We start from the raw sequence: 20576 nt of genomic DNA, 5'->3' as shown, positions 1-20576 counted from the left end.
GCAAATATTTCCTCTCTTGGGTTTTGGTTGAAAAATAAAGAGGTCTGCCAACAGACAGCAAAAATCAAGAACAGTAAACATACAATGTCAGGTTCAATCAGACATGAATCAATGCGAATACACATGGATAAACCCTGAAATAGAAACATGGCACCATAGTTTAACTGACACACATATATACTGAAAGAGTCCAGAATGTCTCTCCCACCCCTAAAGTGCTGAACACAGCAGGGGGCTGTAACTGAGTCAGGAGCTATTTTAATCTCCCTTGTAAAAAAGACATAAAAACGGCAAAGAACTGGACAGACTGCTAGTCAAGAATATGTAACTGTTCATGGATGAGATGGAATTCACACGTATTTTTATTTCTTCCAAGCAGGTACAGAGACTCAAATGTAACCCTTTGAGCTCTCATGCTTGAGGATGTGCTGCTACCTGGCCTTTGAGCTCTGTGCTGGCATAAAGCCCAAGGCCTGGGCAGGGCAGATGATCTAAAGTAGGGAGAATTTTAACACCAGTCATGGGACACAGTGGGGAGCACAGACAGTAGGGTTTACCAGGCAATGCTGTTGATGTTGATAGTCCTAGCAAGGCTGGCAGTTCCAGGAGGAGGACCAGCACCTCCAGGATGTATGACTTCCCATGGGTGATGTGATCCTTCACATAACCATTCTGCTCCAAGGTCTGCCTTGTTCCCAAGTGCTATACACTGATCCGCACCCATCACAATCACACACGTCTCACACAGACTCCAGACTCTGCAGCGCCCAACTGAGTACTCGCTCAAGCAAGATGAGGCTCCTTGGCGGTGCCATCTTTATTATTCCCAGCCACAAGTTATAGCCACAACCTCTCTTCCATTTAAAGTGTGCGTCACCCGCAGAAGAAAACAGGTGCCGGAGTTCCCTCCCATGATTCAATTCTACCCTCCCTTGGCCTTCACAGGGATCCCAGTGGTTCTGGCTTGGATCAGGCCTACAGCTTACTTCCCAGGCACGCTTCCAGGAAGGCAGTTGGGGTGGGGGGTACCCCTTTATGGCTCTTCCCAGGTTACATGGGAACTGGTGATCTCGGTGGGGTCTCAAGTAGAAGCCCTGAATTAGTGTTCGTTAACGAACTTAATCCTTTGTCCTAAACCGGGCTCTAGCTCAATTCAAAGATAAAGGGGGGCGTTAAACTTTAAGAAAAATGGCATTTTTTTTCACATCACTGATACCCCAAGAGAAGTTAATAGGTCTACCTTGTAGATGCAGGGAAATCAAAAGGTCAAACTATAATTTTTTATAAAAACTAATTAATTTTTTTTTCTTTTCTTTTCTTTTTTTTTTGAGACAAGGTCTTGCTTTGTTGCCCAGGCTGGAGTGTAGTGGCACGATCTTGGCTCACTACAACCTCCACCTTCCAGGCTCAAATGAACCTTCCACCTCAGCCTCCCCAGTAGCAGGGACTACAGGCATGCGCCACCATGGCTGGCTAATTTTTGTATTCTTTGTAGAGACGGGGTTTCATCATCTTGCCCAGGCTGCTCTCGAACTCCTGGGCTCAAGCGATCTGCCCTCCTCAGCCTCCCAAAGTGCTGGGATTATAGGTGTGAGCCACAGCACCCAGCCCAAACTACAAATTTTAATAGAATTTTAAACCCAACCACTGGCCAAAAATCACTCAGGTCAAGAATTCCTAATCCACAATCACATCAGTAGGAAGGGAAAGCACTCATTCTAACACAGATCCAAGAACCAATGGCTACCCCGGGTACCTTAACAGCATCAACTCAGAACTTAAAAAATCAACTAGAGATCATCCAAGGAACCTAAGTATAATTCTACAAAAAACCATCTCATCCCCATTGCAGCAGGCCCCAAACTCCAGTGTGGCTTCCATAGGCCATGGAGAATGGGTTTGGCTCTTGTCACAGGGTTAGAGCCCCATGATAGGGGTCTGAGGTAGATAAAAACAACAGGGTAGCCAGGGGCATCTATAGAATATGTTACAGAGCTGCCTGGGCCTCATGACAGTTGCAGCTCAGTTGTAAATCCCAGACGGCTCTATTTGCTTAAACCAGTTTTTCCAGTGATGCTTACATGCTGACTTTCTTGGTTTCTATAGATGCTTGGTTTCAAAAATAAAAGTAAAATAACAAAAATTCCAAATCCCTCAAATGGAACAAATACATAATAGTAACAATATTTACATGAGTATGTCACATTGAGAGATTCCAGCATGACCAACGAATGGAAAATCCAAGAACGTGCCCTGGCCTGTGCGGGGCTCAGGCCTGGCTCACCGTCAGGTGTGAAGACACCATGGGGAGCCAATGGATGTATGCAGTGAGCTGGGATGGATCATGACACCTGGCTGGGCCTTAAGTCCAGGGAGGCAGGGTGTGCAGGAGCTGTGGGGCTGTCTATGGATTAGGTTTCAAGCAAGCAAACAATAAAACCCTCAGCTCTCCCGAGCAGTGTGGCACAGTCAGGGTCACTGGTGTGAGCTGCGCCCTATCAGAGGAGAAGCTGCTCCTGGGGATGTCAAGGGGGCTTCTCTGATTGCTAGCATAGGTGGGGACCTCAGGACCCCCGTCCCAGGGAGCACAAAACTCTTCACATCAGCTGGAGACAGGACAAGGAGTCAAGGTCAGGCATGGTCCCCTCTTTCCTTGGACTATGTGACAAGGGGGATGTGGAATTCATTTGTGTCGAAGATCAGGGGCCTCTTGGGAGGGTTCGGGTCCCTGTCGGCCTTGTGAAGCAGCTTGAAGAGCCCGGTTCCAATGTTCATTGGGATTCCCATGATGATGCACTCAGACACCCCTGAAACCAACCAGAATGAACATCAGAGAGCCTCTAAACACAAGGTAGGTTTTCAGGAAGAAAGACTATTGGCTTAAGTGTCAGAAAATTAGGATGTGAGTCCCAGCGCCACTCCACATCAACTGACTGAACTTTGGCAAATCCCTTTCCTTCCCATCTAAAAAGCGTGGCTGTGGAGTGCAGACGGGGATTCTGCGCTTTCAGGGAAGGGCAGTGCTTGCTCATAGCCCAGGAGCTTGTTGGAGACAGAGTCAGCTCCTCCAGTTCTCCTCTCCCACCTGAGCCAAAGGCATCCTGGGAGGGCCCTGCCTTTGAGAACACAACTTAGCAAGAATACTGAAGGATGCTCAGGAAACTGTAAGTTTGCCACCCAGTGCTTCCTTAACTTAGAGCCTCCAAGAAAAGCAAATGACTGGGACAGTAGTGAGCAGAATACAATCCCCCTGGAGACTGCAGTAGGCAGCTGTTAGCTGTGCTCAGGGGAAGGGGCCAGGCCAGGCTTAAGAGCATCTGAGCCTCGATGATCTACAGCCCTGATGAGAAACACCCAGAAGGCAGGGAACCGATAGAGTTACAGGATCAAGGGGGTGGTGCAGATTCTTTCTCCAAGCCCCTCGTCAACCTGGCATAAGGCTTGAGTCTACGACGAGCAAGCAAATGGCTACTGTGTTGTAGACTTTGTGCTAACAAGGAACCGGAGAGGCAAACAACTAAATTAAAGACCAACATGCAATGAGGGCGAACACTGGGTTACAATGTGCTGAAGGACCAGGAGGACGGGAAACTTCAAATTGGGGGTGGGGTGGCAGTGCCAGGCAGTCAAGGAAGTTGGTGGTAGAGAAAGGTGGTGGCGTGTGGGGCCGCAGAGCTGCAGCAAAGGCCCGGTTTCCAGGTGTCAGGCTTGAGTGCTGGGTCTCAGCCCTGTTGTCAGGCCGACTTGCTCTTCTCTTGGCCTTGGGCCTTCTTCCAGTCTTCCGTGTACCTCCCTCTTGCCCCACTCTAACTGCTGCTCCTTTTTCTTTCCCTTCATGCTCGTTTTTTTTTTTTTTTTGAGACGGAGTCCTGCTCTGTTGCTCAGGCTAGAGTGCAGTGGTGCGATCTCGGCTTACTGCAACCTCTGCCTCCCAGGTTCAAGAGATTCTCCTGCCTCAGCCTCCCCAGTAGCTGGGATTACAGGCACCTGCCACCGTGCCCAGCTAATTTTTGTATTTTTTTTTCGTAGAGATGGGGTCTCACCATCTTGGCCAAGTTGGTCTTGAACTCCTGACCTCGTGATCCACCCGCCTTGGCTTCCCAAAGTGCTGGGATTACAGGCGTGAGCCATCACGCCCGGTCCACGCTTGTTTTTTAATTTTAAAAATATTTAAATAGACACGAGTTCTCATTATTTTGCCCAGGCTGGCCTCAAACTCCTGGGCTCAAGTGATCGTCCTGCCTCAGCCTCCCGAGTAGCTGGGACGATAGCAACACCATGCCCGGCTCTCACCCTTCTTTATCTTAGAGAATTGTGTAATATTTCTTTCCCTCCATCTCCAATCCCTGTCTCTTTTGAAAAGAGAAAGAGTTAATCTTAGAGGCAAAAAATAGGCATATACTCTAATGATGCCAATCTGTACAAGAGCCAAGAGCAGGAGGTGAGAGAGCAAAGGGCTACTGGGAAGCAGAGCTCTGGCCTGGAAACAGCAGCCAGACTTGGAATCCCTGCGTAAGCCTGACTGGCGTGTGCCCGGGGCAGGTTGCTGGCCCTCTCGAACCCCAGCCCCTTACCAGCTCCCACCCCAGGCCTGCAGGGTCTTCCTGTGGAATCAGAAAGGCTCGAGCAAAGCTCAGCAGTCAGTGCTGGTCTCACAGAAGAGGCAGGGAAGCCAGACACTGGGGAGAATTCCCCTCGTGCTCCCTCTCCCCCGGCCAGCACAGCCCCATAAAGCCATGTTTTGTCGAGTGGCGGGGAAGAGGCATGGCGCAGAGCAAGACTCTGCTGGTAGACTCGACAGCAAGTGAGGTCACCTTGGTCTTCTGACTTGTCAAAGGGCTTAATATCCACACCCCACGGGTGGGTTGAGATACTTGGCACATATGGTGCCTGGCACAGGGGCTCAGCAGGCATCGATGGCCACCTCCCAAGGACAGTAGGACACTCTGCTCTGCCCAGTGCCCAGCCAGTACCCCCTCCTGTCAGCCCTGGTGTCACACACAGGGGTCAGGATCAGTGTGGCTGACTACAAAGTCAAGGGCTAGAAAAATTCTTACACACCCAGGGTTGCTCTTTGCTTCGTGGACCAAAAACCATCTGTTCTGACACAGGGAAGTCATCCAACAGATGTAAATGGGGATGCAGGATGCTACAGTCAGGCTTTGGAGATAAAAGATCCAGCAGTTCCAATTCGTGATCTATGACATTATTCTTGAAAAAATAAACGCTCTGCCACTCAGTTTTTTTCATTCCCTTAGAAGCCTAGCCATGGTCTAAGTCGTAAATAGTAAAGGCCTTTGATGCTGTTCATAGAAACATCAAACCTACCACACACGGAGTCCTTCTGCCCGAAGTAGGCAGCGTCAAAGAGATGGTCAGCCGTCTTCTCAAAGGAGGCCAGCATCAGCACACTCTCCTTCATCTTGGCCAGGCCAAACCTAGTGATGCCCAGGACTTCACCCTGTGTCAAGGGAGAAAGAGTCACGGTGGTACTCACAGCAATGGCAAAAGCTCGAAACCAAAGCACGGTGCACCTTCAGTATAATCAACAAAAATCCTCCAAGACCCAACGTCAGGTGTTTGAAAGGCCCTGGGGAGCTATGTGTCTGCCCTCTGTGTCCCACTGAGGTGGTCAATCATTGGCAACATGGAACTTCACATTCGCATCCAGATGCCATCAGAACAAAGAAGAATTGAGAACTAGAATTCAGAGACTAACTTTAAGAAAGGGGAGTATTTCTGAAGAGATTTCTTATGGCTCAAAGAACTAAAAATAAAAAGAATGTAAAAACCTCAAGTATGAAGAGAATTAAATTTAGGTAATTCTACTCAAAGGAATATTGTGCCATAATTTAAAAAGTATATTTATTAAAACCATGAAACAAGATGGAAAATATTTGTGATGTTAAACAAAAAGTCAAAACAAAAACTGCATGCACACAGTTTCCTGCGACTAAAGTAAAAGATGCACAAAGAATAGGACTTCACAGAAGATGTCAAACCGACAGCCTCAGGGTGGTAGGAAATGGGCCATTTCCCTCACCTGGTTTCTAAATATTCTGTAATATACTATCGACTTGTTTGGGGAAGCCTTATGAAAACCTGCTGCCCTAAGGCACAGCTAGAGGGAAATACTTTTTTTTTTGGAAAAGAGAGAAAAAAAATCAAAACAACCAAGCCACCTCAGCCTCCCGCCCCCAACTTCAGATCATGTTAACTTATTCTTTCCTGGGAATGGCTACAGAAGAGTGATGGATGGGTTTAATAAGAAAGAAACACCTCAACTTGCCATGGGACTCTCTGGGCTTTGGCAGTGGCTAATTTTGCTTTAGGATGGATGACATTCAGGATGAGGACGGAACCAAGCTCCAGCTCTCTTCACTCTACCGACTGGGTGTGAGTTTGCCATGAGGCTGTAACTCTCATATTGGGATTTCACCAAGACACTCAGCCTGACCAGCATACTTTGGTTTTTGAGCAATGTTCACATCTTATTTTCTCTCTATGATGGTCCTCACAGCAGCGTATTCTACATGTCTTAGAAACTCCACAGGTTTATTCTCCTGAAAGTGAGTTTTGGGATGCCCAGGCAGCCCGGGGGCCTCCTGCCCACATACCTTGTAGGTCATGAGATCGGAGAGCAGCATCACGTGCCTCCTGTCGATGCTCATGCCGTGGTTCACCATGGTGTACTGGATTTCATTGATGATAGTTGTCCGGGCAGCCTCGATGCCCAGAGTTTTCTCCACCTACAGAGAACCAGGAATGAGCAGAAGCAGCCCCTTCTGGGAGGCCACTGCAAATTCTCTCCACTTCCTCCTCTGCCCTGCAGGTTCAAAGCAAACCCTGTGCCGTTTTCCAGAAATGGATTTCTGGGCAATTTTTAGTTGTAGACCCAGGGCAAATGGGATGGTCAGAGAAGTATGCTGGGAGGCCGGGCACAGTGGCTCATGCCTGTAATCCCAGCACTTTGGGAGGCCGAGGCAGGTGGATCACGAGGTCAGGAGATCGAGACCATCCTGGCTAACATGGTGAAACCCCATTTCTACTAAAAATACAAAAAAAAAAAAAAAAATTAGCCGGGCGTGGTGGTGGGTGCCTGTAGTCCCAGCTACTCGGGAGGCTGAGGCAGGAGAATGGCGTGAACCCGGGAGGCAGAGCTTGCAGTGAGCAGAGATCACGCCACTGCACTCCAGCCTGGGCAACAGAGCAAGACTCCATCTCAAAAAAAAAAAAAAAAAAAAAGAAGTATGCTGGGAACCAGTGGAAGGCCTGCAGATGGCACAAGGAAGACAGCCTAACCCTAAGGCGACCCCGTGGGCTGAGTGGTACCTCATAGGTGTTATTAGAGGTGGTTCGGGTGCCCTTCACACCGTGTGTGGCCATGACTGCCCGCAGGTTATCACCTTCCACCAGAAGCTTGTACTTCTCCTTTCCACTCTGCTCGTCAATGTGGATGACAGCTCTGGACACCTCTGGAATGCCCTGCACCACCACCTGGATTCAGAGACAGAGAAAGCTGTGAGGACGGGGTGAGCCATGCCCTGGGCTGATCACCTTGATCACCCCAGCTTTCAGCAGTGGTCATCTGTGACACACTAGAGCTAGTTTTAGGGATAAGGGAGAACAGAAGTTGTTCAGGGGACTGCACCTCATCCTAACATCAGTTTTTTGATAGAACAGAGAGGAATCTAACAGACTAACTCCTTGGGGATAAGGCCAAGAAGAAATGAAGAAATGGGACTAAGTGACAAAGCCCTTAGGTCCCAGCCCTGGGTGTCACACCACAGAGAGATGCTGGGTCTCCATGAGAAGCGACTTCTGTTTCACCTTGGGGAGATCCTCTTTTAGGAACTGCAGCACGTAGTACATGGAGCTCTTGCTGTTCTCTCTGGGGGTGACACACACCACAGCCTCACCGTGAACAGCCACGTCGCCGGGCTTCACACGGAGCTTGGATGTGCAGATGGAATATCGCACTGTCTCAGCGTTCACCTGCAACATGGCCAGGTGTAGGTGTTACTGATTCCAGTGTTTTTCTTCGTTTATTTTATTATTGCCCCTCTAAGAAGCCCTTTTAGTCAGGTTTGTTCTAAGCAGCCCCCACCCGCACCATGAAATTAATACCATAGACATACTACATATCTGTTTTATGTACCATATGTGTATATATATCTGTGCTTTCTTCATAAAAAGAGTAGTTTTTTTCATCCACAACAAAATATTTGCCCTTGAAAATTCATGCTCAGTTCATGGCAACACACGCAGCCTCTGTGGGAAGCTCTAGGGAGGCTGGAGGTTGGAGGCCGGGCTAATTAAAAGCTTCCGTGGGGTCTCCCCTTTACCTGACACTTTCACAATGGTTCATGTGCTACGTTCCTGAATACAACTCATCTCTTCTGCAAAGGAGCCACAAGGCAGGCGGCAAGAGACAGGCTAGAGAAATCCCCAAACTGGAGAGTGGGTTGCTGCATTTCAGAGTCAACTGTTATATAGGTAACATGAACTTGATGCGTGAGAGAACGAGCTGAGAGAATGTGTTTTAAGGGCTAGTATAGCCTTAACTACCCGACAGAAAGAAGAGGGTGTTGGGAAGTTACTCAGTTTGCACCCCAAGTTGGTCTGTTTGTGAGAAAGGCTGATCATCTTTCAACTGTTGCCTATTACCCATGCGTGCCAGTTTAAGAAGCCAGGTTAATCTCCCCAACTAAAAACATTTACTGAACTTCCTGGGCTAGCTGCCATGCTGGGCGCTGGGGACCCACAGATGAGTAAGACACAGCCAGCCCTAGAGTCCTTCTAGACACTGGGAAGAGGGACAACAAGACCACTTACCATAATACCGTGTCATGGTGAACTGGTATTGTGGTCTGCACAAAATTTCAACTAATTTTCTGTGTGTCTTTATATGGGTATATTTGTATCAAGGTCAGGTTTAGAAAGAAAATGTGAGGGGACAACAGAATCACAAAAACCAGAAACCAAACAGAAGCTTCTGCAATGCTTCCTCTGTCTTGCTTAGCTCTTGCCCTAGTTTATCAGTACCTATCTTGGGACTAACAGGATGACTTCCTCTCTACATTTAATTATGTGACTCACTTCCAGTCTCAGAAGCCTAATCCGTTCCAGGGAGAGCTTGACGAGAATAAAGCAGTCATCAGGAAGAAACACTTCTTCAATATACTCGGAAATCTGGAGTGTCAAAAGATCAGAGTGTTAATCAGCCGCTTTCCCCTTTCCTAAGAGCACGCGACTGCTTGCTTTTTTTGAAGAGCTAGAGTAGTGTGGACGCCACAGGCTGGTCAATAGATGGCAGCTGATTTTTACACTTCCCTGCAACATTGCTGAGCTAGTTTTCTTGTTATCAATAGGGATTTCTTCTTACCTCTCCCAAGAGGGTTTTCTCAATTCTCCCTTTCACGAGGCGAGCATAATCTGCGTCATCATCCTTGTCTAGCTGTGCTGTGATAATTGGAGTGCTGTTGAGAAGCAAAGGAAAAATGGCACTAGCACAAGGGAGGAGCCTGTTTGAAGACCACTGCTTTGTTAAACCCAAGTGCTATTTAGAATCATAATGTTACTAGCAACCCCAGTTTACTGAGCAAGCTCCGCCTCCCAGGTTCCTGCCATTTCCCTGCCTCAGCCTCTGGAGTAGCTGGGACTACAGGCGCTTGCCACCATGCCCAGCTAAATTTTTGTATTTTTAGTAGAGACGGGGTTTCACCATGTTAGCCAGGATGGTCTCCATCTCCTGACCTCGTGATCTGCCCGCCTCAGCCTCCCAAAGTGCCGGGATTACAGGCGTGAGCCATTGCGCCCAGCCGACTATCTTTCATTTAATGCTATGTATTATCATTTTGTTAAATATAGGTCATAGGCAAAAATCATTATTTTTGTCATCAAAGGCATTGTAATACATTTCTATTTCTTCTAGCCTTAGATCAACTAGAAATCTCATCATGAAATCACCAGGGGCTCACAGAATATGACCACAGGGCAAGTGGCAGACACTTCGGTCAGGCCTAGTTAGGCTGGAATAATGACATCAAAAGGATGAAATTTCCACTGACACATTGCTCCAATTTTTCCAGTCATTTTTAACATTTTCTCTCTTCATGTTACTTGTGGCCATAACAAAACCATTGCTTCTATTTTGACTGTATCCGGTTTAGACTTTTTCTTGAGTGGCTTTTTTAAAAACCAAAATAGGATTAACACAACAAGCATGCCACCCAGAGTTTGAGACACAGTCCTATGAGGATATCACACATACGCATGTGACACGAGGATCATTGTTTCTCAAGAAACAGGACAGGCATGTGTGGAACAAGAGGGAAATGAAAGCAGGCACCTGATGGCCTTGGAAGCGTTGATGATCTCTTTAATCCGGGGCACGCCCAGGGTGATATTCATGGAGGCCACACCTGCAAAGTGGAAAGTCTTCAGGGTCATCTGGGTGCCTGGCTCACCAATGCTCTGGGCACACAGAGCGCCCACTGCAGAACCCGGCTCCATCTGTGCCCTAGAAGGCAAAGGTATGGATGAGAATGCAGCATGCCAAAGAAAAGTCCAGCAAAACTGCTGGGGAGAGGCTTCTGGTTATCATCTTTCAACAGAGAATACAGATGCTATTAGGGTTGGGAAGGGTATGTTTGTGACAGAGAAAAAGCCTGGCATAGACCAGAAATAGGTGCAGACAGGGGAAAGTAATGGTCAGAGAGGGGCCAGCAGTGCAACTCAATTCTGCATGGCTACTTGTGGTCAGCATGTAATGGATGCAGAAAATCTAAGTGGTCTGCTAACCAATGGTACTGATGGCAAACAGAGCAGTGGCATCTGCCATATTCATTAGCAGTTTCCCCGTGGGAAGAAGACACTAAGAAATTTCCTTGCAATTATTTCTGTATCTTGGAGCATTCAGCCTGGCAATTCATCAGACCCCTAGAGAAAATGTGACAGAATCTGATCAAATACTGGCAGTTAACAAGTGAGCTGGTGCAGGGTTTTGTACACATGGGGAAACAGAAGGGATACGTGAGACCTATGTAGATGACCGTCAGTCTAAGACAAAAGCATCCCTACCTCATGTACTTGTCCCTACAGGTCTCCAGAAACTTTTCTACTTGGGTGGGGGTGATGCGGTCCAGCTGGTACAGCACACGGGGCTGCGAGAATACAAGCCAAACACAGAGTTAGGGCTGGCGGCACCTGCAAACAGCTCGGGGTTCTAATGCGTCTTGGAGGAATGTTACCTCTGTTGTGCCGTTATCATTGATGCCATATTTATCTCTGGTTTTCTTGATCTTCTCAGAGACCCCCTTAATGAATTTTTTTATTTCCTGAAAGATTACACAGCAAACATCATTTGTAAGTTTCACAGTCATGCAGATGACATATTTCATAAACCTCAGTTGTATATGACAAGTCCATCATATTTTAGTGTTAGCTCAATATATAGTATAAAGGACCCAATCTGGATACTGCTTCTACTACAAAGTGGTTTTCCAAAGAACACACCACACTGTCCAAACCCCAGACACACACTCCATTGGTTAATGTGTCTCTAAGGCCTTCTCCTCCAACTGCTCTCATGGCACTATCTACAGAGCCCATAAAGTGTGTGGGAGCCTTCGTTCTTGTTCTCCCACGTGTCACGAGGGCTATAACACAGCTCAGAACAGGTACAACTGACACATTTACACTCTTCTTCTATAGATTAATTTTTGATGGTTTCTTCTGAATGTATTATGATCAGTTTAAATACTACCAACTAAAGCACAGCTTTGTTGACAGTAAATACATTTCAAACACACTTTGAGCTTACCTTCATTTCAAAGAAAACACTCCCCAAACCCAGCTTATCTTTTCCCCTCTGGTAACCACCTCTCCCCACAGGCCTAGGCCTACGCTGTCTTCTCACACACAATCAGAAGTCTGTAAGGATTCCTGGAAACCACTGTCAAAGCCAGATGTGAAGCATCAGCACATGCTGCGATTCCCACTGTATTTAAGAATAGCACTCTCAGCCCTGGGAGGATGAGCAAGTAGATCAAGAAGAAGGTGAAAAATACACAGGTGGAAGATCAGGGCAGGGCTAGAGACTACAGCCCTGATTCAGGTTTTCTGGCAACCACTCAAATGGGTAAAACTATCTGTTTTAGGATTTACAGTGTGTCTGTGAAATAGACCTAGCCCACCACCACTCCTAAAGCCAGGATCAGCCAGCACCTTCTCCTGGGGAGTGCTCACAGGGAAGAAGCACTTACAGAGGAGCGGTTAACATCCTGCTCACAGTGGGTCAATCATCAAGGGCTATAGACTGGCTCTTAAAGAAATTCTCAGGGTGAGGTGATGGCACCTGCCATGCAGTAGCAACCATCCTCCAGAGGCCATTATCCTGCCATCCTGGGAGCTGGCATTGGCTGCTCTGGTGTGGCCCAGGGACAGGATAGTCTCTGAGAATATGGGGAAGAGGAGATAGACTGCCCCTCCTTTGTAGCAGCAAGGAAATCACAGTGGCGGTAAGCTTGAATGGCACTCTGGCCAAATGCAGGCATCCAGCTGCTCTGTGTGTCTGGATGAGTACAGACACCCACACACGGAGGACAAGCAGCTTGAGGGCAGGCTGCATACTGTGGTGGTCGAGAAGCCTCGTGAGGTTCTGTTTCTTGATTCTGGGGTAGGCTGAGGGTCCCCCAGAGAGAAGGCCAGCATGCCCTGCCCAAAGTCCACTCAGCCTATTACATGGCTGAAAATGCCTAAGCCTGAACCAAGAGCCCATTTTTGCAAAAATAAAATCCTATAAGGTACTCACAGACAGCTTAAGACTTCCTAGCCCCATTCTATCCTAACCTTGCAAAAAGAAATCTCATTAGCCTCCTAACTAGCCATTTCTAGTTACTACCCTTTCTATAAGCAAACCGCTAGAATTTTATGTTCTTGTTAAAATAGCCTTAGCATCTGTGTCCACATGGTCTTATGCCTTTCCCAGCCAGCTGCTGCCAAGCTTGGCAAGACCTTCCTGTGAGGTGGCATGGCTTTAGCCCCACCACACTAGAGCAGAAGGCACTGAAGGCCTGAATGAGGTCAGCGCTTGGCCAAGGCAACCAACCTCTCCATGAAGTCAGATGCTTTCTTCAAAGTCTCTTCTCTGAACAGGGGTTTCTTCAATGTAATCTTTGCCTACTGGGAAATTCCGTCTGTCTCCCAGGAGCCCAGGCAGCCAAGGGGCTACCTCAGGGGCCCATCACATCCTGGCCGTCAGTTCCCATGAATACTGCTTTCTCATGACTGCCTGTGTTGGCCCACTCTCTTTCTTCCCACTGAGAAAGTGCAGAGGCCCACGGAGGGTGACCCTGCAGCCCAATCATTATTCTACATAGGAAGGGCTTTTTATTTAAGAAGTTTTACCAGCTGGGTGCAGTAGCTCACGCCTGTAATCCCAGCACTTTGGGAGGCTGAGGCAGGTGGATCACCTGAGGTCAGGAGTTGGAGACCAGCCTGGCCAACATGGTGAAATCCCGTCTCTATTAAAAATACAAAAATTAGCTGGGCATGGTGGCACGTGCCTGTAGTCCCAGCTATTTGGGAGGCTGAGGCAGGAGAATCACTTGAACCCAGGAGGCGGAGGTTGCAGTGAGCCGAGATCGTGCCACTGCACTCTAGCCTGGGAGACAGAGTGAGACTCTGTCTCAGAAAAAAAACAAACAAACAAACAAACCACTTTTATTAATTCGCAAGAACTTTAGAGTTCTCAAGAAACTCTTTTTAAAGAGAAACTCTCCTGATTCCTTGTTATTAATGATGAGTCTGACACTGTGCTTTCAGATACAGTTACGTTTTGCAAACCAGAGATGAAAAATAAAGCTGGAGAGGGCAGTGAGACAACCTCTCCTGGCATGGCTCTAACAGAATATTCAAAGGCATTTGCACTTGCTGCCACTGAATTTTTCCTCTATATATTCAGTATAAGAGGGGGCTTTGCCTGGCAGTGGCTGGGTACTTTTGAGAAAGGTCCCGAAAGCCATCTTGGCCCAGATGTTGCCATTTGATCACCAGTTGTTAAAAGCTGCCTTACCTGTTGGCACAAGAAAAACAGGAGCAGAACCTAAGGCCAGCCTTAGACCCAGAAGGTTTTCATCTGCAAGGGACTGTGCACACATAGGGAGTAAAAATAACACACCTAAAACAATCTGCCAGCTTAGGCACTGGGAATGACATAGCTCAGCTTTCACCTCAATGGACACACTTCCTGTGGGTTTGCTGAATGACTTTCCCTACACAAAGGTTCTGGAAATTAGGTTTAAAAATAAAAAAAGAAAAACAGCTCACTTTTTGGAAATGAAAACTGAAACAATCTGCTAACAATTCACATTGAGTCAACCCATGCACACTAGAGGGAACAAACTCACAACATGGCTATTGGCAGGCAATTCATCACACGATTAGCCAGAAGTTAGCGTCTCATGCTCCACAGCAGGCCTATGAGCACGGGCATTCTCCTCTGGCAGGGACCTGGGCTCAATGCCACTCAGGAGTGCCTCTGTCACCTCAGCTCTGATACGGGCTAGGGCTGGAGAACATTTCACAGGCTCAGACACATCTGTTCTGGCCAGTGGATTTTGGACCCTCTTGGCAAATCTAAGCTTATCAGATTGTGAGCTGCCGGTAGCAAGGACATGTTTAGTCATCCTTGCATCCCCAGGATCTGTGGACTGTGTGACATATGGTGAGGGCTAAACCAATGCTCACTGAATAAACAAATGCTGCCAGATAGGTCACCTGTGTTAAACCTTTTCAAGGGCAAGAAAGGAACCAGTCCAAAGCAAAGCAGTGTTTGCCAGAACCGGGACAGAAACCTGCTCTTTCTGGCACTGGCAAATGCTGGGGTGCTGCTGGAGTGGGCCCTTTCTGTTGGCGTTCACAGCATGCTAAGTACGTTACCTCGTTATAACTCTCATAACCTGTCTCAGTTAACGTCTTTGAGGACAAACAGATAAATACGTAAACATGAGCATGAAGAAAAACCAAATTTACAACTCTAATTTGTTAGTTAAAAAAAAAGAATAAGAAAGCCTTTGGAGGGGAAAAACAGACAAAGGCACCCAGCCTTGCCACATTCTTGATTTTAAAATCTGGAAGAGTCTCTTTTTCACCTTTCACACCTTGACACATGAACACAAGAAGCGAGGAGCTTCTTTAACACAAATATTCTTATTTAAGCTTCACTGACTGTTTTTATTTTTGATCTACTGAAAGAGATACATTCTTCTTTGGCCGCTGATCTTGTGCCACATTTGAATTACTATTTAGTACACAAAGGAAACCATTTACTGATTTCTGTATCCCTTTGCTTTTGATCCTAACCATGATTATAAACATGAAGGAGCTGCCTGAGCAGGTCAGAACCATAAAAAAAACAAAAAACAAACGAGCCAAAAAACCTTAAGAGGGTATCAAGGTAACAGCTCCCTGGAAGAATAGAAAAGGCTGATTCAATGGATTTTTGATCCACAATATAGCAAAAGAAAGAGCAGTTTAAAATAAACGGTATCAAAACAAGACTACTAGTACTAATAATTATTGGGATTCAGAATGATTGAGGGAAGAGTTGGCTCACAGGATAAGTAGGCTGGTGTTAGGGACAGGGCTCAAACAAAATCAGCATTTTTCTTCTAAAAGGGGAAAAAAACATTTTTCTTCTAATAGAGAAATGGCTTGAGTGAAGGACATAAACTAAGAAAGTCATGAGATAAATTCTGCATGTTGGCTGGTGAGATTTTGCCTTGGCCATTTTTGAATGACTGCCCATCTTTTTTTTTTTTTTTTTTTTTTTTGAGAATGGCGTCTTGCTCTGTTGTCCAGGCTGAAGTGCAGTGGTGCCATCCCGGCGTACTGCAACCTCCGCCTTCCAGGTTCAAGCGATTCTCCTGCCTCAGCCTCCCGAGCTGGGAGTACAGGTGTCCGCCACCACGCCCGGCTAATTTTTGTATTTTTAACAGAGACAGGGTCTCACCGTGTTGGCCAATCTGGTTTCAAACTCCTGACCTCAAGTGATCCACCTGCCTCGGCCTCCGAAAGTGCTGGGATTACAGGCATGAGCCACCACGCCTGGCCCATTCTTCAACTTTCTAACAAAGGAACAACCCTACCTTAAAAAACAAAAACCCAGCTTATAAAATCCACTTGCCAGCCCTTGGCAAACAGAGTTCTTTACGACAGCCAGGCTGGGTGCAGTAGCCAGCACCTGGCAGAGCTCACCTGCAGGAAGCTGTCCTGGCAGCAGAGGAACTCACTCTTCTTCATGATGGACTCTGTGGTCAGGATCAGCTCGTTTTTGCTGAGAGCAGGCTCACTCGGACACGGGAAGACTGCCTCGAGTATTAAAAGAAAATTACATTATGTGTGGGTGCCACAGAGAGGGGGCGGTAGTAAATGAGAGAACTTACAAAGGATAAAATGACCTTACCCAAGGTGAGCTTTTAGCAACCTGTGATTTTTCTTTCAAAACAAATTGTGGACTCTACCTTTCATGTGAAGGTGAAAACTGGATAAATGGATACTCCATCCTATGCAAAAATTTCTGGGCTATTCAACAGGTGTTGTCCCATCACTTCCCAGCCTTCGCCACCCCGCTGCCCCCCACCAGATTTACATTAAAAATACAAACTGTTATTTAAAAAACTCAAATATTTCAAGAGTGAAAATACTCTCCCACTTCTGAAGCTCATAAATTTCTTTTTTTTTTTTTGAGATGGAGTCTTGCTGGATTGCCAAGGCTGGAGTGCAATGGCGCCATTTTGGCTCACTGCAACCTCTGCCTCCCAGGTTCAAGTGATTCTCTTGCCTCAGCCTCCCAAGTAGCTGGGACTACAGGCATGGGCCACCACGTATGATTAATTTTTTTGTATTTTTAGTAGAGACGGGGTTTCACCATGTTGGCCAGGCTGGTTTCAAACTCCTGACCTCAAGTGATCTGCCCACCTCAGCCTCCCAAAGAACTAGGATTATAAGTGTGAGGCCCGGCAGAATTTCCTCTTTTTTCCTCTGCTCTGCTAAGTCCAAGTTGACTCAATGTTTTAATGGCTGCATTATTATTCTTTTGTATAGACAGACCATCATGTATTTGAACTATCCTCTACTGATGGTTTGCCTTTACTGTAAGCAGCCTGGAAAAAACATTCTTGGCATAGTTAGACCATTTCTTTTTTTTTTTTTTTTTTTTGAGACGGAGTCTCGCTCTGTCGCCCAGGCTTGAGTGCAGTGGCGCAATCTCGGCTCACTGCAAGCTCCGCCTCCCGGGTTCACGCCATTCTCCTGCCTCAGCCTCTCCAAGTAGCTGGGACTACAGGCGCCCGCCACCAAGCCCGGCTAATTTTTTTGTATTTTTAGTAGAGACGGGGTTATCACCGTGGTCTCGATCTCCTGACCTCGTGATCCGCCCGCCTCGGCCTCCCAAAGTGCTGGGATTACAAGCGTGAGCCACCGCGCCCGGCCAGTTAGACCATTTCTAGAGGATAAAAGGAGTTTCTGTAAGGGAAACTATTGGGTCAAAAGGGACACGTATTTAAAACTCAGAATGATATTGTCCAACTACTCTCCAAAAAGGTTGTTCCAAGTTATATTCTCAAAATATGTGAAGTGTGAGTGCTTTTCAATACCCATGACTTACAAAACTGGTCTCTAGTACGCTCTACTTGACACGAGCGAAACCAAACAAAGCACTCTTCTGTTGGCATTTGATTACTACCAACACTAGACTTTCAAATGAAAATAACTTTTTTTCTCATCTTTTTTTTTTTTTTTTTTAAGACAGGGTCTTGCTCTGTCACCCAGGCTGGAATGTAGTGGTGAGATCAGCTCACTGTGGCCTCAAATTCCTGGGCTTAAGGATTCACCTGCCCCAGCCTCCTGAGCAGCTGGAACTTCAGGAGCATGCCACAATCCCTGGCTAATTCTTTTTTTTTTTTTTTTTTTCTTCCGAGACGGAATCTCGCTCTGTCGCCAGGCTGGAGCGCAGTGGTGCGATCTCGGTTCATTGCAACCTCCAACTCCCTGGTTCAAGCGATTCTCCTGCCTCAGCCTCCCAAGTAGCTGGGATTACAGGCACGCACCACCACACCCAGCTAATTTTTGTATCTTTAGTAGAGACGGGGTTTCACCATGTTGGCCAGGATGGTCTCGATCTCTTGATCTTGTGATCTGCCCGATCTCTGGCTAATTCTTTAAAAAATATTTTTTTAGAGATAGAGTTTTTACTCTGTTGCCCAGGCTGATCTCAAACTTCTCGCCTCAAGTGATTCTCCTGCCTTGGCCTCCCAAATTGCTAGGACTCTAGGTGTAAGCCACTGTGTCTGGCCTTTTTCCTTTAAACATTGGAAATTTAAAAAAAAAATTTTTTTTTCTTTTTTTTTATAGAGATGGGGTCTCACTTTGCTGCCCAGGCTGGTCTTAAACTCCTGGCCTCAAGTGATCCTCCTGCCTTGGCCTCCCAAAGTGCTGTGATCACAGGCATAAGCCATTGTGCCTGGCCTTTCCCTTTTAATATTGGAAAATTATACAGAGTAACACAAAGAAAAAAGATACTAATCCAGTGCTTGGGATTATAAATACTGAAGTATTTATTAACTGCAAGTGATAGTCCAAACGGTACTTCCATCCTAAAGAAACTTCCTTAAAAACACTCTAACCCCAGATATAATGCTAAATCTTACTTTGATGTTGTCCAGAACCCTTTTAAACTCCAAAGGTTCATCTTTTCCCTCCATAGCTGCAGGATCTAAGCCATCTCCTCCATAAATGAACTGGATAATATCGCCAGTAGAGCTTCGGACTGTCAGATCATACTGGGAGCAAAGATCTTCAAGAGATTTGACAAGCCTTCGCTAAAGGAAAAGGAGGAAAAAGCTCAGCTGCTTTGAGAAGACTAGTCACATGGGGAGAGGATCAGATTTGCAACTCAAGAGTCTCAAGTTTACAAGCACTTTAATCACATAAAAATATTTTATTAGAAACCCTTTAAAAAGAGTCCTCTCACCCCAAGAACAAGAGCAAGAATGCCTTACTAGCCTGTGCAGTGGGATTTGGAATATGCTCCAACCTCCAGCATTTTAGTGTATTTTAGAACACATGCAATTTAAACCGCATCACCCACAAAGGACTCTGCAAACACTGTTTTCCTAGGCTGTTTTACCTTCCTTCTCTTTCTCCCTAAGGTACAAATTAATGCAATAGCTTTGCATTTCTAAACAGAACTTAAGCCAGGACCCCTGCAGACTTCAATATGAATTACAGAGGATCAGGTGCAGGCCCTTTTCTGGGACAGAGGGGGAAGAAGAGAGAACAGGGACAGTATTGTGTCTGAATCAGCAGGCAGCAATGACTTCTCAAATCTGCTTAGGGAGAACCGTCCACCAGCTGAACACTCCAGCCAGCAATGCTATGGTGGCTCAGTGAATTAAAGAGAAAGAAATCTTCCTCTAGGCAACTTCAAAACAAAAAATCCCTTATGCCAGAACTAATTTGGTTTACGTTAACACACTGCTCTGACAAAGTCATACTCTCTAATTCAAAAAGTAAAGACAAAAAAATTAAGTCAAAACACACATTATGGCAAGAGTGGTAAAAGTATTTCACGGTCTATTGGGTTTCTGACAAAAGCAGCATGCTCCCACACCGAAGGGCAATTTCCCATTGAAAGATGATTAATTGTATTCCACAGATGACACACAAAAAAGATGATTAAAAGTATCAGACAATGATACACGAGGTACAGGAGAGATGATGGAAATAGGCATCTACTGACTTGGAAATAGGTGTCCACTGTCACACTAATCACAGTGTTTGTTCTGGCCCACTCATTCACATCTCTGGTTTATCTACCCCTTTTTCAGCTTGCAAAGGGCCATGCTTCCACAGTAGGGAAAGAGAAGACACAAAGCCACAGCAAGTTCGTGGCCCAGCAACTTGTAGTGTTGACTTTATCTGGTGTTTTAAGTAGTTAAAAACATTACTTAAAAACAAAACAAAACAAAAAACAGTTAAATTATTAAGTGGAGAGTACAGGGATTGAAAAGACATCTTTTGCCTGTGGTCTTATGGAAGAACACAAGAAGACGTATTTTTCACTCCTCAGCCATTAGGGGTACTTTTGTGGTAAAGTTTGAGAAGCACAAACGCTGAGAAGCCTCTAGTTTAGCCCTGTGCCCTAGAGTCTATTATCTCAGAGCTATACACTCTCTGAGGAAATGCTTTCCTTCTAAGCATTCAAGCCCTGTAGCAAGCACTGGAATAGGTCATTAGAGTTAATTAGAATGATATTAATAATGAGTTACATAAATAGTTGCAAAGAGAGAGGCAGAGGCCTCGCAATAATCCTCATTGTCACGTGTGAGTAAAGCGAGGCTTATCGAGGTTGAATGACATATCCCACAACGTACTTCCAGCCATGTTCTCCTGTAACAACGCTTTGCTATGCGTGGCTCTGGCCTGGTCTTGATCATCATAGGATGATTTGGAACATACTACATTTTTTTGGTTGTTCATTTCCAGGGCATCTACCTTTCTAAATTTTTTCG

General features: G+C 46.2%; 1 protein-coding gene across 2 annotated transcripts in view; it reads right to left on the bottom strand.

Annotated features, from left to right (window-relative positions):
• Positions 1-339: 339 nt before the first annotated feature.
• POLR3A (RNA polymerase III subunit A) overlaps positions 340-20576 on the bottom strand; it is a 59450-nt gene continuing 39213 nt past the window's right edge. For both annotated transcript variants that reach the window (XM_055275593.2, XM_063637483.1), the window contains exons 20-31: positions 18714-18884; positions 16261-16374; positions 11253-11339; positions 11083-11165; positions 10352-10522; positions 9386-9479; positions 9100-9192; positions 7831-7995; positions 7333-7497; positions 6618-6749; positions 5329-5461; positions 340-2807 (exon numbers count right to left, since the gene is read on the bottom strand). In XM_055275593.2, the coding sequence (XP_055131568.1) occupies positions 2659-2807; positions 5329-5461; positions 6618-6749; positions 7333-7497; positions 7831-7995; positions 9100-9192; positions 9386-9479; positions 10352-10522; positions 11083-11165; positions 11253-11339; positions 16261-16374; positions 18714-18884 (1557 nt within the window). In that variant the 3' untranslated portion in view covers positions 340-2658. The remainder of the gene's footprint in view (positions 2808-5328; positions 5462-6617; positions 6750-7332; positions 7498-7830; positions 7996-9099; positions 9193-9385; positions 9480-10351; positions 10523-11082; positions 11166-11252; positions 11340-16260; positions 16375-18713; positions 18885-20576) is intronic.

Source organism: Symphalangus syndactylus, chromosome 4 (assembly GCF_028878055.3).
Source record: "Symphalangus syndactylus isolate Jambi chromosome 4, NHGRI_mSymSyn1-v2.1_pri, whole genome shotgun sequence".
Taxonomy (NCBI): Eukaryota; Metazoa; Chordata; class Mammalia; order Primates; family Hylobatidae; genus Symphalangus; species Symphalangus syndactylus.
Note: the sequence above shows the minus strand (reverse complement) of the source record. Positions and strands in the feature narration are given on the sequence as shown.